The 27,721-nt window shown below is 41.6% G+C and overlaps 1 protein-coding gene across 4 annotated transcripts in view; it reads right to left on the reverse strand.

Moving 5' to 3' along the window:
- The window catches only part of LOC132396313 (microtubule-associated protein 4-like), a 282,482-nt gene that overhangs the window by 193,617 nt on the left and 61,144 nt on the right, over positions 1-27,721 (reverse strand). For all 4 annotated transcript variants that reach the window (XM_059973844.1, XM_059973840.1, XM_059973849.1 and 1 more), the window contains one exon: positions 2,404-2,680. In XM_059973844.1, the coding sequence (XP_059829827.1) occupies positions 2,404-2,662 (259 nt within the window). In that variant the 5' untranslated portion in view covers positions 2,663-2,680. The remainder of the gene's footprint in view (positions 1-2,403; positions 2,681-27,721) is intronic.

Raw genomic sequence — 27,721 nt, forward strand, 5'->3', positions numbered from 1 at the left:
CCATATCCTTTGATGCCCTAACTGATAGAAAACTTTTACCTTAAATATACCTATGGACCTAGCCTCCACTGCAATCTGTGGCAGAGAATTCCACAGATAATAGGAGGGTCCACAGAGTTTTCGAACCTAGACTGTGTGTGATTGTTTAAATGATGTACTCAATATTGACAAGTGGTACAAATGTTTGTGTGTTATTAGTTTAAGCAGATTGTATTTGTTTATTATTGTGACTTAGATGAAGATCCGACCACATTTTATCAACAATTAATGCTGAAAACTGGATAGATGCAAAGGGTTCACAAACTTTTCCTTGCAAATGTACATTCTTTCCATAACTGTGCAAGTTTCTTCCAGGTGCTCCAATTCCTTCCTATGTTCCAAAGACTTACAGGTTCATAATTAATTAATTAATGGATGTAATTAGTCAGCATGGACTAAACTGGAAGGGCCTGTTACCATGCTATATCTCTAAATAAATAATCCTCCACGAGAAGCGACAACATCAAATCTTGAGGGCCACAGCTCCTTCTCCAAAAACTATTCTCCTCATCTCTCCACTAATACTATTCATACCTCACCTCTCCAAATGGGTTGCTTGGTTCAGTCTGGTCTTTCTGAATACACTTGAAGTGCAAGAGATCACTTTATCAAGCAAAATTGGTCATTAGCTGAGTGCTCGGTAAGCAAGTTAAACCCAAGCAGCAAAGTCAATTTAGTCTGGCTGAAATCCCAAAGCTAAGAATACATATACAACAGTACTAAGATAATTTCAATTGCAGCACTATAATGGCTTCTGTGCAGTTGAGCTAAGGAGTGACAAAACAATTGTAAGGTTTAGATTCATCATATCTGGTGACCTGCTAATAAAGCGATGGATTTGGCTTAGATCATCTCAGCCAAGACAAAGCAATGGCAAATGTGCATTAAAAGTATTTTATGGTCAATGATGGTAAGACAGCTACAAAATGTCCAATGGCTCTGCAATTAAACCATGAAAAACTTTGGAAAAATTGCTGCATGAATGCACTCATCCTTGTGCACTAACACTGCTGTAATAGGTATTGCATGCTGATGCCAAAATCTATTATTATTACTCTACACAAATCTCTGCTCTCAAGCTCACTCATGATCAGAGATGCCAGCGAGGAGCTATTCTCATGAAAACCAATGAAAGCATCATTAACTAGGAAAAGCCATTCTTCATTTGCTCTCATTTGTACCAAATGACCTACAGCCAGTGAGTCACTTCAAAGGGAAGCTCTCAAAGCTAAACAGAGAGAATGAAGCAAATAACAGAAACACTACCAACAGGCAGCTGACCTGCAAAGAAATGTCTACACTTTCTTTGGCCAAGTCTGTGGTTCCAAGATTTGAGTCATCTCAGTACTTACAATGTGGTTGGTACAAATCACTTTCAAACCAATTGAATACTTATGAAGACAACAGCACATAGAATCATTAATATTCTCTCAAACTACTGCTGAAGCTGTACAGCTGACATTTGACGAATAGGGTTTTTATTAAATAATGATATCGTGGGATGTGAAACAAAGAGCATGATTCAACTGAATGTCAAAGGGCTAAACTGGATGGAAAAAAAAACTAATGGAAATCCAAAACAAAGGTAATATTAGAAGCACTTAGCAGGTCAAGCAGCATCAGTGGAAAGAGAAACTGCCAACATTTTGAGATCAGGGGCTCTTCATCAGAACTGTGAAAGTGAGCATTGTTTTCTTATTTTCATACTTGGAATTTAAATCTATATTCAGAACCTTGTACAGTTAAATGAACTGTAAATGATTGGCAAAGAGTAACAGATATACACTGAACAGCCATTTTTCATTTCCATCTATGCCTTCAGATAATCATTCAAGATTCAAATTTGTTTACTGTCATTCTTCAGAACACGTGTAAAGGAAAATGAAATAATTGTTTCTCTGGATCTGATGCAGCATAACAAAATAAGCATAAAGAGCACAATAAAAATAAAAACACAACATTTACAAAAAAATATAAAAGCTATCCTATAAAACAGTGTACAAGTTTGAATATATCCATATATACAAAGATTAGCTTATATACATTGATTGTATGTACATAAAATGATGCTAGATGCAGGAGTATCTGCACAGGAAATGATAAAGTGACAGTGACTCTTGGTAAGAGGAAATCTTCTAGATAGCAGCAGGGCATATGGAAATAGGACAGTGACTGTGTCAGTGTAGGTACAAGGTGTGGAGCGCAAGCAAAATCATGCAATTGTAAATAGTAAAAAGTAGTACAAGAATGCCTGCTGCATATAGATGTTCATAAGCAATCAAATTACAAGATTCAATAAACAAGAGCTCCAGTTAGGCTTCAATACATAGCCAAACCCAATGCTTGTATCATCCACACACTCACGTTCTGCCAATTGTCCGCCAGCATCTCGTTCAGGTACAGTGTCATCACACAGATTTCCCACTGCTTTCCCTTCAGCCTCTGAAGGTGACAATTTTGTCTCATCATCCAGCAATGGAACATAACTTTCTTTAGTCACGCTTTCTCCAACAACATCATCATATTTCTCTGCCTCCAGAGAAGAAATGAAATCTCTTTTAACTTCCAATTCAACACTGGGTGTACTTTCATGTAGTGCATCAACCAGGTCAAGGTCAGCCATCTTAAGTACAACTGTGTCCTGAAAGAAGACAAAAAGAAAGCTTAATATTTTATCAAATGATACATTATGGAAATTACTTTATCAAAAGGAATGATCACTATTTAAATGTTTGACAAAGTATCTACTTAGCAAGCATGCAAGAGTTGCAACAATATATGTGGTTTTACAAATCCAACAGTGGTACTCCCATACATACATAAATAATGGACATTGACCAATCAGTTAGCATTGAGCCAGGGTATTTGACTTGCAATGAAGTAGGTTTGTTATACTGTAGACAAAATCAATTTACTGAAGAAAACAATTTTTTTTTTAAAAAAGTGGACAGTTACATACAGGTAGTCCCCGAGTTACGAACGTCCAACTTACAGACAACTCTTACTTAAGAACCGAGTAAGGAGAACGCCGTCTGCCATTTTAAGTCATTGCTGTTGACACTGTGTTGAGTGTTTAACTTGTATTTGGCTTAAAATTTTTCTTAGTAAGATTCACCCTGACCCCGCCCCCCCCCCCATCCCGTTGGCTGGTGGCACAGTGAGATCAGCGCCGGGCTCGAGAACGGTGGATTCCGAGTTTGATCCACTGACAGACCGCTCCCATGCTGGGTTGATGTCAATCCAGTGACTCTTGTACCATCCATGCCGGGTTGATGTCGAGCTTGCAACTCAACCTTGTAAAAAAAAACACTGCCACCTCCAGTTTAAATTCCCACACGGAATATTATGGAGGATCAAATACCCAAACCCAGCACAAGCCCCCACTTGTCCCATTTAGCTTGTCTCAGTACGGTGGTCCTTGGGACTCAGCGGACCTCAGGAGCCGGCAGAGCTCAGGACCGCCACCCGCAGTGTTTCGGTTCCATTGACGGGAAGTGATCACGATTGAAAATAAAGTGGAAATAATAAAGCATTTGGAAAGAGGTGAAACGCCACCGGTCATTGGAAAAGCGTTAGGCTACAGTCGGTCAATGATCGGAACAATTTTAAAGGATAACGGATAAAGTGAGAATAATGGAGCATGTGAAAGGCCCTGTCCCAATGAAAGCTACAATTATTACTAAGCAACAAAGTGGTTTAATTATTGGAATACATACGTTTCTTAAGTGTTTTATATGCATAGAAAGGTAAAATATATCCTATATACTAAGACAAACGTTTGACTGATGCTAAATAATACCGGATGTTCTTGTTCCGACTTATGTACAAACCCAACTTAAAGACAGACTCAGGAACAGAACTCGTACATAACCCGGGGACTGCCTGTACACAAAACCTTGACTGACAAGACAATTAATCAATCAGATCCATTCTGGCTGGACACTGCTCTCACCATATGCAGCTTTTGGTCAAATATTTCCTTCTACATTTATAGGTTTCTTTCTGGACTTTCCTCAACAAGTTACAAAATAGAGATAATACTGAACAAGCTGCTCTCATTTCTGATTGCACTTCTCTCTAACATTCTCTCAAGTCAGAGGGGAAAAAAAAGTGGAAAACTTAATTTCATTTGAATTGGAAGCAACACACGCAAAATTCTAGAGGAACTCAGCAGGCCAGGTAGCATCTATGGAAAAGAGTACAGTTAGTATTTCGGCTGAGACCCTTCGGCAGGACTAGCGAAAAAAAAGAGTAAAGTTAAAAGTTGAGGGGAGGGGAGGGAAAAACACAAGGTGATAGGTAAAACTGGGAGGGGGAGAGATGAAGTAAAGAGCTGGGAAGTTGAATGGTGAAAGAGATATGGGGCTGGAGAATGGGGAATCTGAAAGGAGAGGATAACAGTTCATGGAAGAAGAGGGGGGGGAGGAGAAGCACCAGAGGGAGGTGATAGGCAGGCAAGGAGATAAAATGAGAAAGGAAAAAGGGGACAGGAAATGGTTGGGGGGGGGGGGGGGGAGAGGAAGAAGAGAAGAGGGCATTACCGTAAGTTCGAGAAATCAATGTTCATGCCATCAGGTTGGAGGCTACTCAAACGGAATACAAGGTGTTGTTCTTCCACCCTCAGTGTGGCCTTATCACAATAATACAGGAGGCCATGGATTGACATATCGGAATGGGAATGCAAAGTTTCTTGCACGTTCATTTGAATTGTCCAAGAATAAATAATAAAAAATATATAAACAAAAGATTAAAAAATACTAATGGTATTTATTCAAGAAAGGGAGTAGAGATAGCCCAGGAAATTATAGACCGGTGAGTCTTACCTCAGTGGTTGGTAAGTTGATGGAGAAGATCCTGAAAGGCAGGATTTATGAACATTTGGAGAGGTATAATATGATTAGGAATAGTCAGCATTGCTTTGTCAAGGGCAGGTCGGGCTTCACAAGCCGGATTTAATTTTTTGAGGATGTGACTAAACACATTGACGAAGGAACAGCAGTAGATATACACTAGAAGTAGTGTATATGGATTTCAGCAAGGCATTTGCAAGGCTTATTTAGAAAGTAAGGAGGGTGTGATCCAAGGGGTCATTGCTTTGTGGATCCAGAACTGGCTTGCCCACAGAAGGCAAAGAGTGGTTGTAGACAGGTCATATTCTGCATAGAGGTTGGTCACCAGTGGGGTGCCTCAGGGATCTATTCTGGGACCCCTACTCTTCTTGATTTTTATAAATGACCAGGATGAAGTAGTGGAGGGATGGGTTAGTAAGTTTGCTGATGACACGAAGGTTGGAGGTGTTGTGGATAGTGAGGAGGGCTGTCAGAGGTTACAGCAGGACATTGATAGGATGCAAAACGGGGCTGAGAAGTAGCAGATGGAGTTCAACCCAGGTAAATGTGAAGTGGTTCATTTTGGTAGGTCAAATATGATGGCAGAATATAGTAGTAATGGTAAGACTCTTGGCAGTGTTGAGGATCAGAGAGACCTTAGGGCCTGAGTCCATAGGACACTCAAAGCTGCTGCGCAGGTTGACTCTGTGGTTGTATTGGCCTTCATCAATTGTGGAAATGAATTTAGGAGCCAAGAGGTAATGCTGCAACTATATAGGACCCTGGTCAGACTCCACTTGGAGTACTGTGCTCAGTTCTGGTCGCCTCACTACAGGAAGGATGTGGAAACCATAGAAAGGGTGCAGAGGATATTTAAGAGGATGGTGCCTGGATTGGGGAGCATGTCGTATGAGAACAGGTTGAGTGAACTTGGCCTTTTCTTTTTGGAACGACGAAGGATGAGAAGTGACCTGACAGAGGTGTACAAGACAATGAGAGGCATTAATCGTGTGGATAGTCAGAGGCTTTTTCCCCAGGGCTGAAATGGTTGCCAAAAGAGAAAACAGGCTTAAGGTGCTGGGGAATAGGTACAGAGAAGATGTCAGGGGTAAGTTTTTTTACTCAGATTGGTGAGTGCGTGGAATGGGCTGCCGGCGACAGTGGAGGAGGTGGATACAATAGTGCCATTTAAGAGACTACTGGGTAGGTAGATGGAGCTTAGAAAAATAGAGGGCTATGGGTAAGCCTAGTAATTTCTAAGGTAGGGACATGTTCAGCACAGCTTTGTGGGCCAAAGGGCCTGTATTGTGCTATAGGTTTTCTATGTTTTTATTAAAAAGTGCCCTGTGTGACAGCTTGTTTCCAAACTAGCAACCAAAGTTTCTACAATGGCTCCAATTCACCATGTGAAACTTGAAACACAAAGAAGGCGCTTCAGCTGCAATACTTCATTAGGAGCTTTGGTATGTCACCAAAGACTAACAAATTTCTACAGTTATACTGTGGAGAGCATTCTGACTGGTGGCATCATTGCCTGATATGAAGGTTCCAACGCACTGGATTGAAAGAGCATTGTGGACCTTGCCAGCTCGATCATTGGCACTAACATCCCCACCACTGAAAGCATCTTCAAAAGGCAGTGTATCAAGAAGGCTGCATCCATTATTTAGAAACAATCATCATCTGGAGCACACCCTCTTCTCATTACTACAATCATGGAAGTGGTACAGGAGCCTGAAGACACAGAACAGCTTCTTTCCCTCCACCAAATGACGAACACTACATCACTATTCCTCTTTTTGCACTATTTATTTATTACTGCAACATTTTTTAATATATCTTGCACTCGTCTGCTGTCACAATACAGTGATAATAAACCTAACTATCTTTAAAATGTGAACAGCAGCCAATTTTCTTCATTGTCTGTCTGTACCTGGCCAGTATTTACTTGGATTCATCCATACTTAGCTCAACACCTTCCACATAATTCTATACTTCACCAATCTTCCTCGATGTTACTAGTTTTATTTCGGAAGTTGCAAAATACTGTTTTGGTGCATTTTCACAGGCCATTCTTCTGTATCTCACCCAAAAGTCCCAAAGCAGAAGACCATCAGGTACACACCTCATTCTAGAGAGTCAGACACTTAATTACTCTGGTATAATAGGATGAAAATGCCATCATCTTTATTAAGCTTCTAAGCTTTATTCAAAGCTTCTAAAGTTTTGGTCATAATCTTAAAACATCTATTGACTTGGTCTATAAATCCTGTGCATACCAAAGATTTGGGATTTATAATCTCCTGAAAAGATGACACAGCAATTCACAACAAATCATTATTTGTAGAAGAATGTAAAGGTGATGGTATATCTTTCCCACTATTCAGTTTGGAAAGTCTCTGACCCCAACCTCGAGTGCTTAAGTTCTCCAGTGGATGCTTAGGTGAATTGGCACATCATCCACCGTATGAAGGATTGCCTCCTTCTAAATATCTATTCCTACAAACCTGCCAGGATTTGCTCATCTTTTCCACAATACTCCTGAGGTGTGGAAGATTTGGACCAAAGGCTCCATCCCACCAAGCTGGAAAATGGCTGAAGGATACTTTGTTCCCAAGGAAGAAGATTCCTCCATAATCAGCCAGTTTAGGACAATCTCTCTCCTTAGCATGGAGTGCAAGATTTTCTCCATAGTGCTTACAAGATGTCTGAGTTCTTACTTAATGGAGAATCACTTCATCAACACATACATCCAGAAAGGTGACATTTGGTTTTTCTGAGTGCCTTGAAATCACCTCAGTAATCAGCAATTGATGCATGAGGCTAGGCAGAAGAAAGGCAACCTAACAGTTGTCTGATTAGACCAGCCAATGCCAACAGATCAGTTCCACATGTCCTCATCCAGGTTGACCTGAACAACTGCCATGTCCTACCAGTATCGCGAGACATGATCACCAGCTATGCTTCACTTCAGTCCACTTTAAAACCAGGTGGCAAGAACTCCAAAAAGGGATTCTAACTGGCAGTACTATCTACCCCATCTTGTCATGGGTATGAACTTCGTCATATCAGCAGCAGCAGACATAACCCGAGGCCCAGTGTTGGAGCCCAGCATCCAGCAACCTGCAATACGGGGGGTTCATGGATGACATCAGAGTAACCACTGTAACCCATGTCCAAACAAGATGGATATTGGAAATCCTGGACAATGTAGCTACCTGGGCTCAGATAACCTTCAAGGTCAAGTTGTCCAGATACATGGTGATCAAAAAGGTCAAAGTTACTAGCAAGTTCAATCTTCAAATACAGGGAGAAGTCATTCCATTCACAGAGGACAACTCAGTAAAGTGTCTTAGAAAGTAGATTAATGTCCAATGATGGACAGTGCCAACATCATTGACACTGAAAAGCATACTGAAGAGTGACTCAAGAAGATGGATAAAACCAGACTCCCTGGCAAATTTAAGACATGGCTGTTCCAACATGGTGTTCTACCAAGGCTGTTCTGGCTTTTCACAGTGTACAAGTTCCCCAGGATCACTGTAGAAGACAGGGAGGAAAGTCAACAAGCTCCTGAGAAGGTGGCTGGGGATCCCCCCCCCCCAAGTTTTTCTTCAGTGGGGTTCTACATAAGATCAGGCCAGCTACAGCTCCCATTGTCATCTGTAGTGGAGTAATTCATGGTGGCAAAGGTCCAGAATTGTGTTAACTCTGAGAGGTTCCACTGACAAGCTAATAAACCAAGCAGAAGTCACAAGAAGACTGGGATGAAAAAGGGCTGCCAATTCGGCCATAGATCAGGCAGTGAGCTCCCTGCAATGGAGAGGTGTTATCGGCAATCCATGCATGGAACAGCAAGGCTGCAGCTCTGCACACTTCAAACAACGGGGAAGTGCAAGTGCAAGGGGTAGACATGACATGGACCAGGCAGAGTTATAGAAACACAAGGACAAAAGGTGGGTATTGAAGCTGGGGTCACAGGGCACCAGGACAAAATAGGATCTTCCCAAGCACAAGATTACTTGGGCAGAGTTCTGCAGACTGGAGCCCTTTCGCATTTCTTTCCTCCTGCGATCCATGTTTGACACTCTCCTACACCATCACACTTGCACACATGGGGCCTGAGAGAGGACACCAATTACTTTTTACAATCAGTGGGGTTCAATGGAACGCATACTGTCAGGTTGCTAAACAGTTTTACCACAACACAAGGAAAGTATAGGTAGTGCCACAAGGTCCTGCTGTCACAATAGACAACAGACAGTAGGTGCAGGAGTAGGCCATTTGGCCCTTCTAGCCAGCACTGCCATTCACTGTGATCATGGCTGATAATACACAATCAGTACCCAGTTCCTGCCCTCTCCCCATATCCCTTGACCCCACTATCTATAAGAGCTCTATCTAACTCTCTCTTCAATGCATCCAGAGACTTGGCCTCCACTGCTTTCTGGGGCAGAGCATTCCACATATCCACCACTCTCTGGGTGAAAAAGTTTTTCCGCATCCCTGTTCTAAATGGTCTACCCCTTATTCTTAAACTGTGGCCTCTAGTTCTGGACTCGCCCATCAGCGGGAACATGGTTCCTGCCTTCAGCGTGTCGAATCCCTTAATAATCTTATATGTTTCAATCAGATCCCCTCTCATCCTTCTAAATTCCAGTGTATACAAGCCCAGTCGCTCCAATCTTTCAACATATGACAGTCTCGCCATTCCAGGAATTAACCTTGTGAACCTACGCTGCACTCCCTCAATAGCAAGAATGTCCTTCCTCAAATTTGGAGACCAAAGCTGCACACAATACTCCAGGTGAGGTCTCACCAAGGCCCTATACAGCTGCAGAAGGACCTCTTTACTCCTATACTCAATTTCTCTTGTTATAAAGGCCAGCATGCCATTAGCTTTCTTCACTACTTGCTGTACTTGCATGCTTGCTTTCATTGACTGATGTACAAGAACACCTAGATCTCGTTGTACTTCCCCTTTTCCCAACTTGACTCCATTTAGATAGTAATCTGCCCTCCTGATCTTGCCACCAAAGTGGATAACCTCACATTTATCCACATTAAACTGCATCTGCCATACATTTGCCCACTCACCCAACCTGTCCAAGTCACCCTGCATTCTCATAACATCCTCCTGACATTTCACGCTGCCACCCAGCTTTGTGTCATCAGCAAATTTGCTAATGTTACTTTTAATCTCTTCATCTAAATCATTAATGTACATTGTAAACAGATGCGTCCCAGCCTTGCGGTACCCCACTGGTCACAGCCTGCCATTCCGAAAGGGACCCGTTAATCGCGACTCTTTGTTTCCTGTCAGCCAGCCAATTTTCAATCCTTGTCAGTACTCTGCCCCCAAAACCACGTGCCCTAATTTTGCCCACTAATCTCCTATGTGGGACTTTATCAAAAGCTTTCTGGAAGTCCAGGTACACTTCATCCACTGGCTCTCCCTTGTCCATTTTCATAGTTACATCCTCAAACTCCAGAAGATTAGTCAAGCATGATTTTCCCTTCATAAATCCATGCTGACTTGGACTGATCCTTCTACTGCTATCCAAATGCGTCATAATTTCCTCTTTTATAATTGACTCCAGCATCTTTCCCACCACTGACGTCAGGCTAACCGGTCTATAATTCCCTGTTTTCTCGCTCCCTCCTTTCTTGAAAAGTGGGACAACATTAGCCACCCTCCAATCAGCAGGAACTGTTCCTGAATCTATAGAACATTGGAAAATGATTACCAATGCGTCCACGATTTCTAGAGCCACCTCTTTAAGTACCCTGGGATGCAGACCATCAGGTCCCGGGGACTTATCAGCCTTCAGACTCAACAGTCTATCCAACACTGTTTCTTGCCTAATATAAATTTCCTTCAGTTCATCCTTTACCCTAGTTCCTTTGGCCACTATTACATCTGGGAGATTGTTTGTTTCTTCCCTAGTGAAGACAGATCCAAAGTACCTGTTCAACTCATCTGCCATTTCCCTGTTCTCCATAATAAATTCACCTGTTTCTGTCTTCAATGGCCCAATTTTGGTCTTAACTATTTTTTTGCTATTCACATACCTAAAGAAGCTTTTACTATCCTCCTTTATATTCTTGGCTAATTTAGCTTCGTACCTCATTTTTTCTTGGCATATTGCCTTTTTTGTCATCTTCTGTTGCTCTTTAGTCACTTGCCGATACAATGGAGCAGAAGAGGTGTAAAAAGATTCCAACGGGCAGAGGGGCAAACAGGGCAGTAATTTTCATCAAGGAGAGGGCCACAACAATCATATCAAAGAAGCCTAAATCCAACCCACTGTAAACTGCCAAATCATGGGAGATGAGGGTTGATGTGGGGAGGAAGCTGCACTTCCCAGTGGTGGTACAAACCACATTTTCATCAGATATTGTACTGTGGTCCACTGCAGACAAGAAACTCACCCTGGTTGAGCACACAGTACCATGAGAGAAAGGATACAAGGAAGCTCACAAGAGGAAGATCCTGAAGCATCAGTCCTTAGCCACATCTGCCATCCTTTGTCCCTGCACTCTTGTACTATTCCCCATGGAGACTGGCTATAGAGGGTTCCTGGCAAGGTCAGTATGGAGGCTGCTGCCTTGATAAAAAGAGCATGAACCAAAAACAACTCGCAGGATGGAGGAGCGAGCCAGCAGTAAGAGACTCTTGCTGGATATGGAGCAGGTGAGAAGAATTGAGCTGGAAGTCAGAAGCAGATAGGCAGTGACTTGGCCACCACTGCTGACCCATCAACAGAAGAGTGAAGTGGTTAAGGATCAAAACACTCAAGGAAGGTTGGGCACCACCTGACAACATCTGCTCCTGGCTAAAAGTGACGGTTATCTCATCAGGTAACTGAAGAGGGCACCCTGGTGTACAACGCAAGCAAAATACACCAAAACTAGATGTAATTTAGTAAAAAAAAGATTATTAATAAGTTGCATCCAGATGAAATATTACATACACATATCCATACACAGCTTTAACACAGCCCAAAAATGTACTGCTCCCTGCCATTATCAATGCAAGAACAACAAGGAATATTGGATCACAATGTAAATACTCTTCAGCTGTAAGAATGAAAACAGAATCACTTTATTGCCAGTATGTGAAACATACCAGAATTGTTTGTGGTTCAGTGCCAAAGATAAAACACAGAACAATAACACAACAGACATCACAAAAGCAACCATCAACAAAACAATAGATGCAAACAGGCAAGAGCAATGAACAGCTAGCGTAAACATCAATAGCCAAACTTAAATGTGAACATATTAACAGAATAAATAATTATTAACAGAACAAGAGCAGGAAAGACCATTTAATGAATGACAGTTAAGAGTATTACATCCAAGTTTTATTGAGAAGTTAGATATCTACAGGGAAGAAGGTTCAATGATGATGTGTAGTCCTGGTGATGATAGATTTGTAGTGAAGGCAATTTGGTGAATAGATGACTGCTAGGGTGGGTGGAGTCAGCAGTAATTTTTCCAGCTCTTTTCTTCGCTCTGACGATGAACAGGTCTTTTAATATCAGTAGCTGAGAACCAACATTGGATCTTTGCTGAGTGAAGCACTCACTGCAACCTGGACTTGGAAAGGTAGGAGGCAGCAGGAAACCACATGCTGATAAAGGTAGTTACAACACTCTCGATGACAGCAGAGTAAAACTTCATCAGGATACATCCTGAGATGTTAAATTTCCTAAACTGGTGTAGGAAGCAAAATCTCTGCTGCGCTTTCCCAGTAATGAGTGTAACTTTCTTGTCCCACGTCAATGTATCAGTAATGGTAAATTGGTAAATCCCTCAGGAATTTGAATGACGCGACCACAGATGCAGCCTGACCAATAATTTCCAAGAAGGGGCAGATAGGGGGTTGTCAACAGAAGTCAATCCTCTTTCCACTGTCTCGATAGCATTAAGCTCCAAGTTACAATGGTCCAAATGCTACAGTACATCCTGCCTTTTAATTATAGGATAATTCACCCTTACTGCCTTTAGTCACAATCAGATGAAGTTATCATTATGCCATGCCAATAACATGATAAAACATGCTATGTAGTTAAGATTCATTCCAACATTGCTCTAATCCTTAAATAGGTACCACAGATAGCTCTTCATTGCAACAATTCAATACAGTATACATTATAGCAAAGCTGCAGTTATGGCAGTATTTATTTTCATTATTGGCAAACCTGGTGATTTTTAAATTGTTTACATGTGCATCTTTTCTGGCAAATACCAACTTCTCTTGAAAGCAATGATATTTAACATACAAGGATCAACTCACCATAGATTCCAAACCAAACACTGAAATGTTGTATTAGCTGAAAAGCACATTTTTTAATTAAAGGCTTCACCCCTGACACGGTCTGTGAAATTGAAACCAAGTTTGATGTTTTTTAAAAAATGTAGCAAATCTCATAGCATTATTAAAAATATCAATTTCTATGTTGCCTAACACTTTTCCCCAAGTCTTAACTTATTAAATACCACTTCTACGTATAGCAGCTAAAAGTCAAAATATTGAAAAGCATCATATGTTAAAGAGATTCTAATAAACTTGTTCATGACATGCTTTTTATAAACTTGTCCTGGCTTGGATTATTTCCTCAATTTTGAATTGCTTCCTCTATAAAGTAAGCCCCTATATTTTTTTTCATGTTACTAACGTTCGTAAGTTCCTCCCCAGTAGTACTACAGGAGCAAGCTGCAGGATTTATACCCAGCAATAATGAGAGAATGGCAATATCTTTCCAAGCCATACAAATGAAGGCAAAATGCAGATAGTGATGTTTCCCATGCTCAAAATCTTCTACTTAATGGTAAATGCTACAAGTCTGGAAGGTAAAAATAACCTAAGCAATTAACTGCCACGTATTTTATAGATGGTACTCAACACAGCTGGAATCAACCAGTGATAGACAATATTTAGGGTGATGGGTGGAGTAAAAGGAGAAAGCTCCTTCCCTAGATCATAGATTCCCATTCTTTTTTATGTCCTGTACCCCTACCATTAACCGAGGAGTCCGTGGACCCCAGGTTGGGAGCCCTTGCTCTAGATGATACTTCTATCTATACATGGATTGACTGGCGGGTGGGAGTGAGCTGAAGGAGGGAGGAAAGGGTGGAAACATACTGGGAGGTGATAAGTGGAGGTAACAAAGATAAAATATGATAGGAAAGGAGAATGGAGCTTAGAACCAAATAAGGTAGGCAGTGTGGGCAAATGGGAACACAGGAGTAGAGGGGACTTGGTGGGCAGCATTTTTTTTATGATGGGGGGAAAGAGTAATTGCAGCAGGAGAAAGAAACTGAGCAATAGGAGGCTGTGTGAGAGGAACTGGGCAGACCGGAAAAAGAAACAAACACAAAGAGAGCAGATGACCTGAAAGTGGAGAATTCAATGTTCATACGGTCACTTTATACACTACCCAGATGGAATGCCATCCTCATGTGCATTTCCCTGCCCCTTCCCGCACCAACACGTCTGTCCTCAGCTACCACTACTGCTAAGAGCCGACCATTCAAGTGGCTCACACTCAGCAAATTGGGTATTGGTGAATGTAAGTGCCGAGTGCATGCCATTTGATTGCACTATCACTTACACGTCCCATTATGGATGGAGAGCTGGCTGTATTAGATCAGATTAATTTTGGTTTTTGTGCCAAAGCTAGGATGATTTTATGCTGTTTTGATGCTGGCCTTGTGAACATTAAATGCCTGGTAAGAGAGGCACTGCACCATTAGGCTGCACACTTTGTTCCCATCCTTATGTTCCAAAAATACTTGCTTAACTTTTATATTTGCTCCTGAGTGTAAGCCTTAAGTAATAAAGAATGCTATCAAGTTACTTGTCAACTACTGCATAGAGTTCAAAGATTTAAAGTTCAAACTACATTTCTTATCAAACTAAGTATGCTTTATACAACTCTGAGATTCATTTTCCTGCAGACAGCCATGAAAAAAAAAACACTGTGGAATCCGTTCAAAGATCAAACACACATGCAAAAAAAAGAACTGCAAAAACAAGTGAATAACATACAGAACGTTAAACATCGAACCACAGTATTGTCCTTGCAGCAGTCTAGGAACATTCAATTTAGTTCATCAATTTAGCACTGTAATGTTCGGTAACTGCAGACCATATAGTCAGTCCACAATGATCAAAATCAAGCAAAATAGCAATTAAAAAATGAGTGATCAGAAACACATATGAACAGCAGAGTCTTCTTAATAAAAGAATTCAATCCACAAACACTTATCAAAACTTGCCCAAGACTTAAGACACCTGCACCTTCCTCTGGCAGCAGGAGCTAGAGGATGAGGGAGACAGGTCAAATGTAGGCAGACAGCGCTAAACACCAATTTGCCTTTCTCTCTTGCCCACATTGATTTCAATCTTTCTCAATGCTTTAAGCAACAAGTTGGTTGAGGATTGGAGCCAATCATAGGTTTGCACTGCACCATTAGGCCGCACACTTCCTTCTCATCCTCGCTTTCCCTTCTGAGACAACAAAAGCACCAAATCACTCAGCTGGCCCAAAAACACATCAAAATGTAAATTACAGTCTCCAATCACAGTGATTGGAGTGCGTGCGTGGCCTCCATCGGTCGTGGTCCACCATGGGTACTGCGCCTCTGGTAGTCGTTGGTTTGTTGAACAGCGTCGACTGTGACTATTGAGGCCGATCCTGCCACAGTTGCTGCATGTGTAGGGCGTCATGGAATTGTTGTCCACTGTGCTCTCCGTTTAGCTGTCCGCTATATTTAAAAGAAGGTGAAGAAGTCGTTTCGTCAGCTGTCTGCAAGATGTCAACATTTGTCCTGTTGTTCGCTGGTGCCATCAATATTCTCATGTATTCCCTGATATAACATGTAAAGAAATGAATTGGCTTAAAGAGAGTCTTCTGTAATGGTGTGATCTTAGGGGTAAGCTGAAATAGAATATTCATGTTGTGCTTGTTTTTTCTCTTCAATGCTAAACCTCGCTCTCACTGGCAATGGGGACAATGCCTGAAACCACGCTCTCCCAGTAGTGAGTTATGATCCAGTGCCATTCAGGGTTAATGTTTTAGGATGACAGAATTTCAATTTGATTAAGTTGCTGCAAGCTCACCTGCCACCCTTCGCATGACTTTGGCATGAATATTGTTTTACCTCACTAGATGTATGTCTGTTAAGCATCTGTTTCCCAAATATGCTGGTTTTGAAATTAAAGAGCAGAATAAAAACATCAAGGTACATTTCATGAGTACTGGCTCTTCCTTTCAGAGCAAGAAATAGGATTTCTTTTATCTCCAAGTTCAAATTAATTTCCCAAGAATACGAATAACAAAAGAATATTAGCAAAGTATAGCTCACATTTCTGCCCTTAATTTCTCCCACACATTTTCCCATTTCTTCAGCACTTCATAACCTTATTTCCAAAGATTATATCTAACACCGAGCCCCTACCCAATAGTCACTCCATTCCCATCTAGATTTTTTTTCTATTTTGCTCCAGATTTGCAATAGCCATTACCATATACATGTTCCTAAATGCATGCTTATGTTCCAAAAATACTTTCATAACCTTTATATTTGCTCCTGGAATGTCAGTGATTTTGGCACTTAAGTTCAAGTTTATTGTTATTTGACTATACGTAGATACAACCAATTGAAACAATGCTCCTCCAAGACCACAGTGCACCCACAAATTACACATAGCACACAATCCAAATTATCACCATAAAAATAAATCAATACATGCATTTTGAATTGTAGCGCGCAGCACAGGTAAACAGCTCGCAGTTCTAGTGACAAGATCTCGGAGGTGGCAGGGTATTTATTCATTAGTCTCACAGCCTGAGGGAAGAAAATGGCAATCCTAGTCCGAGTGCTTCTGTACCTCCTTCCTGATGGTAATAGTCAAAGAGACTGCAGAATAGAGGTAGGGATCCTCAACAATGCCATGCACTCTTTGTCAATAACAGTCCCAATAGATGTCACAAATGGGGGAATGGGGGTGGCCCCAGTGGGAAGGAGACCCCAGTGATCCTCTCAGCAGTTTTTTTAAATATACCCTGCAGGGTCTTGCAGTCCGATGCCTTGCAGCTTCCATACCACACAATGATGCAACCAGACAAAATATTCTCAATGGTGCTCCTGTGAAAGTTGTTAAAAATAGGGGTGGGGAGCCTTGCAAGCCTCAATTTCTTCAAAGTGTATACATTGCTATGCCTTCTTGACTAATGAAGAGGTGTTGTGGATCCAGGATATATTATCCATTATGTACACACCAAGGAACTTTGTGCTCCTCACGCTCTCTATGGCAAAGCCATCGATGTGCAATAGAAGTTGTCAATCTACACCTTCCTGACGTTCACAATCATCTCTTCTGACCTGTCCACAGGGAGACTTGATTGTTCTTGAATCATTTGGCAAGACTCCCTATCTGCTCCCTGTATACAGACTTATCACTGTTGCTGAGACCAACCACTATAGCATCATCAGCAAACTTGATGATGCAGTTTGAACTGGATCTGGCAGTGCAGTTGAGAGTCAGCAGCTGGCTGAGTACACAGCCCAGTGCTCACTACCCAGGACACCAGCGCTAAGTGTGATGGAGCTTGAGATGTTGCTGCCAATTTGGATTACCTAGGGTAACAGTCAATCCCTCAGCACCCGACTAGGCATGTTGTCTGGCCTTGCAAGTTTGCATGAATTTATGCTGGCTAGGATCCTCATCACTTAGTTGGGGCCAGACAGGGTGCCTGTTCCTCAGGAGTGAGGGGGCTTTCCTTGATGTTACATCTTTCAACGCTTCAAATCGTGTACAGAAGGCATTCAGCTCATCAGGAAGGAGGGTGTCATCGTTAATACACAGGGTGGACTTGCAATTGGTTATATAATCAAAAACAAGAGAAAATTTGCAGATGCTGGAAATCCAAGCAACATACACACACAAAATGCTGGAGAACCTCAGCAGGCAATGTAGCATCTATGGAAAAGAATACAGCCAACGTTTCAGGCCAAGACCCTTCGGCAGGACTGGAGGGGGAAAAAACTGAGTAGGTTTAAAAGCTGGTGGGGTGGGGGGGGGGGGGGAGAAACACAAGGTGATAGGTGAAACCTGAAGAGAGAAGAATCAAGAGCTGGGAAGTTGATTGGTGAAAGAGACAGAAGGCAATGGAAGACAGAAAGCGGGGAGGAGCACCAGAGGGAGGCAATGGGCAAGCATGGAGATAGAGTGAGAAAGGGAAAATGGGATGGGAAATTGAGAAGGGGGGTGCTCATCACAATAGTAGAGAAGGCCATTGACAGACATATCAGAATGGGAAGTGGAATTAAAATTGGTTTCCGGCACATAATTCTCCAAAATTTCCACCATCTCCAACAGGATCTCATCACCAAGCACATCTTTCCCTCTCTCCCCCAACCCTCCATTTTCTGCTTTCCATAGGGATCACTCCCTACACAACTCCCTTGTCTATTCATCTCTCCCCACTGATCTCCCTCCTGGCACTTATCATTGCAAGTGGAACAAACGCTACACCTGCCCCTACACCTCTTACCTCACTACTATTCAGGGTCATAAACAGTCCTTCCAGGTGAGGCGACACTTCACCTGTGAGTCTGCTGGGGTCATATACTGTGTCCAGTGCAGCCTCCTGTATATCAGTGAGACCTGAAGTAGATTGGGAGACTACTTTCCTGAGCACCTATGCCCTGCCTGCCAGAAAAAGCAGGATCTCCCAGTGGCCACCCATTTTAATTCCACTTCCCATTCCGATGTGTCAATCCATAGCCTCCTCAACCGCCACCTTATATGCCATCTGGGTAGCCTCCAACCTGATAGCATGAACATCAACTTCTCAAACTCCTGGTAATACCCACCACACCAATTCACCATTTTCTGTCCCCTTTTCCCTCTCTCACCTTACCTCCTTGCCTAGCCATCACCTCCTTCTGGTGCTCCTCCTGCCTTTTCTTTCTTCCATGGTCTTCTGTCTCTTTCACTAATCAACTTCCCAGCTAGCTCTTCTACTCAGGTAATCAACTTCCCAGCTAGCTCTTCTACTGAGGCAAGGCCGGGTAAACTCCTTTAATTAATCTAATTAGATTAGGATTAGGTAATGGAGGCAGCAGTTAGGGCAGTTGAGTGCTTAGTTTGCAGTACGTGGGAAGTCAGGGCGAGCACAGCTGTCCCTGATGACTACACCTGTGAAAGGTGCATCCAGCAGCAGCTCCTGACAAACCATGTTAGGGAACTGGAGCTGGAGCTGGATGACCTTCGGATCATTTGGGAGGCAGAGGCAGAAATAGACAGGAGTTTCAGGGAGATAGTCACCCCTAGGAGTCATGAGACAGGTAGTGTCAGGAGAGGGAAGGGGAATAGACAGGAAGAGCAGAGCACCCCTGTGGCCGTTCCCACCAACAATAAGTATACCGTTTTGGATACTGTTGGTGGCGACGACCTACCAGGGACAAGTTGCAGTGGTTGTGTCTCTGGCACCGAGACTGGACCCTAAGCTCAGAAGGGAAGGAGGGAAAAGAGGAGAGCAGTAGTGCTGGGGATTCGATAGTTAGGGGGACTGATAGGAGGTTCTGTGGAACAGATCGAGAATCCCGGATGGTCTGTTGCCTCCCTGGTGCCACAGTCTGCAATATCTCGGATCGAGTTCTCAGTATTCTCAAGAGGGAGGGTGAGCAGCCGGATGTCGAGGTCCATGTCGGCACCAATGACCTGGGTAGGAAGAGTGAGGAGGTCCTGAAAAGTGAGTTTAGGGAGCTAGGTGCCAAGTTAAAGGACAGGACTTCCAGGATAGCAATCTCAGGATTGCTACCAGTGCCACGTGCAGGTGGGTTTAGAAATAGTATGATAGTGCAGATCAACACATGGCTGAAGACATGGTGCAGGAGGGAGGACTTCAGATTTATAGATAATTGGGCAGTTTTCTAGGGAAGGTGGGACCTGTTCCAGTGGGACGGTTTACATCTGAACTGGAGGAGGACAAATATTCTTGCAGGTAGGTTTGCTAGAGAGGTTCCAGTGGATTTAAACTAGATATGAGGGGGGAGGGGAACCAGAGTGTAGGAACAGATGTATGGGAGAAGGAAGAAAAAAAAAGACAGTAAAATTCTTTGTACTGTTAGAGATAAACAGAGAGGAAGAGGTGGAGAATATCTTAAATGCATTTACTTTAATGCTAGGAGCATTGTAAGAAAGGTGGATGAGCTTAGAGCATGGATTGATACCTGGAAATATGATGATGTAGCTATTAGTGAAACATGGTTGCAGGAGGGGTGTGATTGGCAACTAAATATTCCTGGATTTCATTGCTTCAGGTGTGATAGAATCAGAGGGACGGGGGGGGGGGGGTTGCGTTGCTTGTCAGAGAAAATATTACAGTGGTACTCTGGCAGGATAGATTAGAGGGCTCGTCTAGGGAGACTATTTCGGTTGAATTGAGGAATGGGAAAGGTGTAGTAACACTTATAGGGGTGTGTTATAGACCACCTAATGGGGAGCGAGAATTGGAGGAGCAAATTTGCAAGGAGATAGCAGATATTTGTCGTAAGCACAGGGTTGTGATTGTGGGAGATTTTAATTTTCCACACATAGACTGGAAAGCCCATACTGTAAAAGGGATGGATGGTTTGGAGTTTGTAAAATGTGTGCAGGATAGTATTTTTGCAGCAATACATAGAGGTACCAACTAGAGAAGGGGCAGTGTTGGGGAGCACTTCGGGTCCAGTGATCACAGTGCCATTAGTTTCAATATAATTATGGAGAAGGATAGGACTGGACCCAGGGTTGAGATTTTTGATTGGAGAAAGGCTAACTTTGAGGCGATGTGAAAGGATTTAGAAGGAGTGGATTGGGATAATTTGTTTTATGGGAAGGATGTAATAGAGAAATGGCAGTCATTTAAAGGTGAAATTCTGAGGGTACAGAATTTTTATGTTCCTGTTAGGTTGAAAGGTAAGGTTAAAAGTTTGAGAGAGCCATGCTTTTCAAGGGATATTGGAAACTTGGTTAGGAAAAAGAGAGATATCTACAATAAATATAGGCAACATGGAGTAAATGAGGTGCTCAAGGAATATAAAGACTGTAAGAAGAATCTTAAGAAAGACATTAGAAAAGCTAAAACAAGATACGAGGTTGCTTTGGCAAGTAAGGTGAAAATAAATCCAAAGGGTTCTACAGTTATATTAATAGCAAAAGGATAGTGAGGGACAAAATTGGTCCCTTAGAGAATCAGAGTGGACAGCTATGTGTAGAGCTGAAAAAGATGGGGAAGATTTTGAACAATTTCTTTTCTTCAGTATTCACTATAGAGAATGGTATCGAATTGTGTAAGGTAAGGGAAACAAGTAGGGAAGTTATGGAAACTATGACAATTAAAGAGGAGGAAGTAGTGGCGCTTTTAAGGAATATAAAAGTGGATAAATCTCTGTGTCCTGACAGGATATTCCCTAGGACCTTGAGGGAGGTTAGTGTAGAAATAGCAGGAGCTCTGACGGAGATCTTTAAGGTGTCATTAGAAACAGGGATTGTGCCGGAGGATTGGCGTATTGCTCATGTGGTTCCATTGTTTAAAAAGGGTTCTAAGAGTAAACCTAGCAATTATAGGCCTGTCAGTTTGACGTCAGTGGTGGGTAAATTAATGGAAAGTATTCTTAGAGATGGTATATATAATTATCTAGACAGACAGGGTCTGATTAGGAACAGTCAACATGGACTCGTGCGCAGAAGGTCATGTTTGACAAATTTTTTTGAAGAGGTTACGAGGAAAGTTAACGAGGGTAAAGCAGTGGATGTGGTCTATATGGACTTCAGTAAGACCTTTGACAAGGTTCCGCATGGAAGGTTAGTTAGGAAGGTTCAATCGTTAGGTATTAATATTGAAGTAGTAAAATGGATTCAACAGTGGCTGGATGGGAGATGCCAGAGAGTAGTGGATAACTGTTTTGTCAGGTTGGAGGCCGGTGACTAGCGGTGTGCCTCAGGGATCTGTACTGAGTCCAATGTTGTTTGTCATATACATTAATGATCTGGATGATCATTGGATTAGTAAGCATGCAGATGATACTAAGGTAGGTGGCGTTGTGGATAGTGAATTAGGTTTTCAAAGCTTGCAGAGAGATTTAGGCCAGTTGGAAGAGTGGGCTGAGCGATGGCAGATGGAGTTTAATGCTGATAAGTGTGAGGTGCTACATTTTGGTAGGAATAATCCAAATAGGACATACATGGTAAACGGTAGGGCATTGAAGAATGCAGTAGAACAGAGTGATCTAGGAATAATGGTGCATAGTTCTCTGAAGGTGGAATCTCATGTGGATAGGGTGGTGAAGAAAGCTTTTGGTATACTGGCCTTTATAAATCAGAGCATTGAGTATAGGAGTTGGGGTGTAATGTTAAAATTGTACAAGGCATTGGTAAGGCCGAATTTGGAGTATTGTGTACAGTTCTGGTCACCGAATTATAGGAAAGATGTCAACAAAAGAGAGAGTGTACAGAGAAGATTTATTAGAATGTTACCTGGGTTTCAGCACCTAAGTTACAGGGAAAAATTGAACAAGTTAGGTCTTTATTCTTTGGAGTGTAGAAGGTTGAGGGGGGACTTGATAGAGGTATTTAAAATTATGAGGGGGATAGATAGAGTTGACATGGATAGGCTTTTTCCACTGAGAGTAGGGGAGATTCAAACAAGAGGACATGAGTTGAGACTTAGGGGGCACAAGTATAAGGGTAACCTGAGGGGGAATCTCTTTACTCAGAGAGTGGTAGCTGTGTGGAATGAGCTTCCAGTAGAAGTGGTAGTGGCAGGTTCGGTATTGTCATTTAAAGAAAAATTGGATAGGTATATGGACAGGAAAGGAATGGAGGGTTATGGGCTGAGTGTGGGTCAGTGGGATTAGGTGAGAGTAAGCATTCGGCACGGACTAGAAGGGCCGAGATAGTCAGTTTCCGTGCTGTAATTGTTGTATGGTTATGTTATATTGACTGTCCTGTTATACATACTATTTGTTACAAATCACTATAAATTGCACATTTAGACAGAGACTAACGTAAAGACTTTTACTCCTCATATGTGAAGGATGTAAAAAATAGAGTCAATTCAATTTCTCCAGCATTTTGCATGTGTCGCTTGTAATTAGTTATGGTTTGTATACTTTGTCACATGCTTCACCTATCCTTGGTGTTACGAAAGTGCCTGAAGTTTCTGCATTCACTCACGCTTTATTTTCCTGATGGCATGGAAGAGAGTGGTCTTACTGACCTTAGAGTCGTCTTGTCCCCCGATCTGAAGGCAACATCCAGATTCCTAAGCAGAGCACGAACCTCTGAGTATCCCAGGTGAGAGTGGAGGGCAGCCTTGTACAGTAAGCTCCATGAACATTGTTATAAACCAGGTCCAATGCATTCTCTCCTCAGGTTGTAAAGCTGACATCAGGTAGAATTTTGGAATGACCTTTTTTTAAGCTGACATGATTGAAGTCACCAGTAACAATGAAGACACCATCAGTGAAGGTGGGTTTGAAGTTGCAGAGCTACTGTAGCACTTCCCCAGCACCAGCATGGGAAGGATGTAAACAGCAATAATCACAATGGACGTGAACTTCCTCAGTCAGAAGAAAGGCCTGCACTTCACCATTAAAAACTATCTGTGGTGAGCAGTGGGCTGTTACTACTGAGAAGCTCACACACCAGCTCTTACTGATACAGACACACAGACCTCAGGAGGGAGAGGAGTGGCAACAGGATTGCTTCGAGTCAGTGGACCAGGCCATGCTCAAAGACTCTGAGGATCTACTAAACAGTCGTGGATGAACGTGTCCACACAAAATCAAGAGTCTTCCCCAACCAGAACCCCTGGATGAACCATGAGATCTGCAATCTGCTGAGGACCAGATCAGTGGCATACAAGTCTGACGACTAAGAAAGACAGAAGAGATCCAGGTACAATCTCTGGAAAGTCATCTCAGATGTTCACTGATATCTTTGGCCTCTTGCATCAGCAGTCTGAGGTACCCATCTGCTTCAAGCAGGCTTCAATTATACCATGCCAACGAAGAACATGGTAACCTGCCTCAAGGACCATCATCTAGTCGTATTTACATCCACTGTGAATAAGTGCTTTGAGAGGCTGGTGATGAAGCATATCACACCTGTCTGAGAAGCAACTTGGATTCACTCCAATTTGACTACTAGCACAAGAGGTCCACAGCAGATGCCACTTCATTGGCTCAACCCTGAAACATCTAGACAGTCACTAAACATCTCATCTAAACATCTAAACATCTCACTAGTACATTAGTGAGTTCTTTATCAACTACAGCTCAGTATTCAACACTATATCCCCTCAACACTAATCAATAACCTTCAAGGCCTTGGCATCAATACCTCCTCGTGCAATTAGATCCTTGACTGTGTCACTTGTAGACCCCAGTCAGATCAGATTGACAACATCTCCTCCACATTCTCCACCACAAAGCTGTGTGCTTAGCGTCCTATTCTACTCGCTTTATACTTATGACTGTGAGACTAAGCACAGCTCCAATGCCGTACTTAAGTTTGCTGACAACACCACCATCATTGCCCGAATCAAAGGTGGTGATGAATCTGCGCATAGGAGGGAGATTGAAAATCTGACTGAGTGTACCACAACAACCACCTCTCCCTCAATGTCAACAAGACCAAGGAGCTGATTATTGACTTCAGGAGGAGAAAACCAGTGGTTCATAAGACAGTCCTCATTGGGGGATCAGAGGTAGAAAGAGTCAGCAAATTAAAATTCCTCAATTTCATCATTTCAGAGGAATAGTCCTGGGTCCTGGTTTAGCATGCAAGTGCAATTATGAAGAAAATATGGCAGCACCTCTACTTAGATGTCATGCTGACTCTTCACAAACTAAAACTCTGACAAATTTCTGTAGATGTGTGGAGGAGAGTACTTTGACTAGTTGCATCATGGTCTGGTATGGAAACATCCATGCCCTTGAATGGAAAATCTTACAAAAAGAAGTGGATATAGCCAAGGCCATCATGGGTAAAGTCACTGAGCACACCTACACAAAGTGCTGTCACAGGAAAGCAGCATCCATCAAGTACCCCCATCATCCTGGCCATCTCTCTTCTCAATGCTGCCATCAGGAGTCTCAGGACTCACACCACCAGGTCCAGAACAGTTATTATCCTCAACCATCATGCTCTCGAACCAAAGGGGATTGCTTCAGTCAATTTCACTTGCCCCATCACAGAAATGTTCCCACTGCCTATGGACTCACTTTCAAGGACACTTATCTCATGTTCTCATTATTTATTGCCTATTTATTATCTTTTTTCCATCTTTTGTATTTGCAGTTTGTTGTCCAATCCATTCTACTGGGTGCAGTCTTCTATAGATGTTATAGTGTTTCTTTGATTTATTGTGTATGCCTGAAAGAAAACAAATGTCAGGGTTGTACATGGTGACATATATGTACTTTGATAATAAATTTACCTTGTACTTGGTATACGATTCAGAAAATCCAAAGGATAATGAGTAAAGAAATAAGTGCAGAGGACAAAATAAAGTCCCTCTTAGCAGAGGATTCTGCCTCCTAGTATATTAGTACAATACCAGGAAAATTGGGAAATGTGTTGTTTTAACAGTCTTCACTTGAACTGTGCCAGCTATATGCTGTATGATCAAATGACAAGGAGATAGACATAACTTTAAGCTATTTAATGAAGTAAGAGATCAAATGTACAAACATTTATGCCAGAGGGGAAAAAAGACCTTAAGGAAAGGTAGTAATGTGGAAATGATAAACAGACTGGCATATACAGCAATGGAGTACGAAGAGCAAATCATTGGATTAGATTAGAAAGTTACAAAGATAATCGAAGGCCTGTATGTGAATGCAAATAGATGAATAGAGCATAATTAAGCAGGAAACCATAGCTAATAAAATATGACTGCAGGATGTTCTGGATTGAACACAAATACTAAAGAGTACAAGCCATCAGGCAAGAACAGAAAGCTAAAAAAAGATGGAATAGTTCTGTAATTAATGGTGTAAGATTTTACAAGTTCACAAAATCCAAGGACATAGAAATGGCTTGGATGAAGATTTTAAAAAAAATAAAGGCATGAAGTCTCTTGTGGGAGAGGTATACACTCCCACTTTCGTAATAATGCATTTCTGTTTTTAATATAATTTCTCTTTATATACAAGTTTTATTTTATATAATTGTTGAGTTGTGTTGTCTCCTATTGCATGGCATTCACTGATCAAAACACCATATCAAATTCCTAATATATGTAAATGTATATGGTGAATAAAGATTATTCTCGATCCTCAACACGGTAAAACAGTATAAAAAGAAATTTAAAAAACAACAGAAGCTTATCAGAATAGTGCACCTGTAGCCTTGGGGAATTCACTTTTGTTTTATGAAAATAAATTACATGAGCAAAAATAAACTAGATGAAGAATTCAGTGCACTATCGGGGGCAGTTTTGTTTTCTGGAGCTAATCAGAGAGCAGGTTAAACTTGACTTGATATTGTGTAATGAGGTGGAATTAGATATTGACTTCATTGTGAGGACAGTACCAATTATAATGTGCTTGAAAGATCAGAGAGAAAAATTGGAGACAATTGGAACAAAATAAAAAAATACTGCGGGAACAAAACAATCCGTAGTATCTGAGAGAGAAATGGACAGTTGACATTTTGGTAGAGACTCCAATTTCATCAGTCCAGTTGAAAGGTATGCAATATAAAGTTAATCAAAAATGAGGATGGTACAAGTTTTTGCAGATATTTTTAAAAAATCAGATACATTACTAAGTGACCAATGACCTCAAGGTAAGGGGGTCCAAAGAATTGACATACTGGAAACAAAATAGTTAAATTAAACAGGGATTTTGTATCAGTCTGCAATTAGCTGCAAATTCATAAATGGAAAGGAGGGAAGTGGAATGAACAAATTGTTGGAGCATAGGGCCTTAAGGACATCATCCTAGAATGTTAAAAATAGTAACTAGTGAGATAATTGAGGTGTAGGTTATATATTTTCTAAAATTCTCTAGAATCCTCTTAAGAATAGATTAAATTGGGGGGAAAAGATACTTATTTATTCAGTTTGCAAGTCTTTCAAATGCAGAAATTTAATTTCCTGGAGCATTCAAGTAAAATGCTTGTACAATAAGAACAGAAGAAAGACAATGGAACGTAATCACTTTTTTTGCTAGAGAAACTAAATAAGAGGTTAAGATATAATTGAAGCAATGTTGGGTCAACTATTGTGTCTAGCATTATACTCCTTATCTAAGGAGTTAATGAATTTGTAGTTTAGAGAAAATTTACTAGTAAATAGAATGGGAAATATGTAGAAAGACTAGATAGGCTAGGTCTGTATCTATTGGAATTGAGAATGAGGTTGGGGGTGGTCTTGAATTACAAATAGGATTCTGGTGGTCTTCACAAGGTGATTGAGAAAGTTTTCTATATTGTAGGAGAACTTATAACTATGCAAACAATTTTAAAATATGGGATTTCCCAATTATAATAAGCAAAATTTTTCCTGAGGATCAAAAAATATTGCATCTCTTCCTTCGGGGGGGGGGGGGGGAGGGGGTGAAGTAGTGATTCGAATACCTAAGGCAGAGGTAGATGGATTTGTGATAATCACGTGGGTGAAGCATTGCTGTGGGCAGACTAGTTATGCAGACTTAAGATTGCAAATCATATATGACTTACTAAATGGTGGAGCAGACTCAAAGCTGGGTGGCATAATCCTGCTCAGTAATTGATATATTAGACCATAAACCATAAACTATAAAAGCAGAATTAGACCATTTGG

Source organism: Hypanus sabinus, chromosome 1 (assembly GCF_030144855.1).
Source record: "Hypanus sabinus isolate sHypSab1 chromosome 1, sHypSab1.hap1, whole genome shotgun sequence".
NCBI lineage: Eukaryota > Metazoa > Chordata > Chondrichthyes > Myliobatiformes > Dasyatidae > Hypanus > Hypanus sabinus.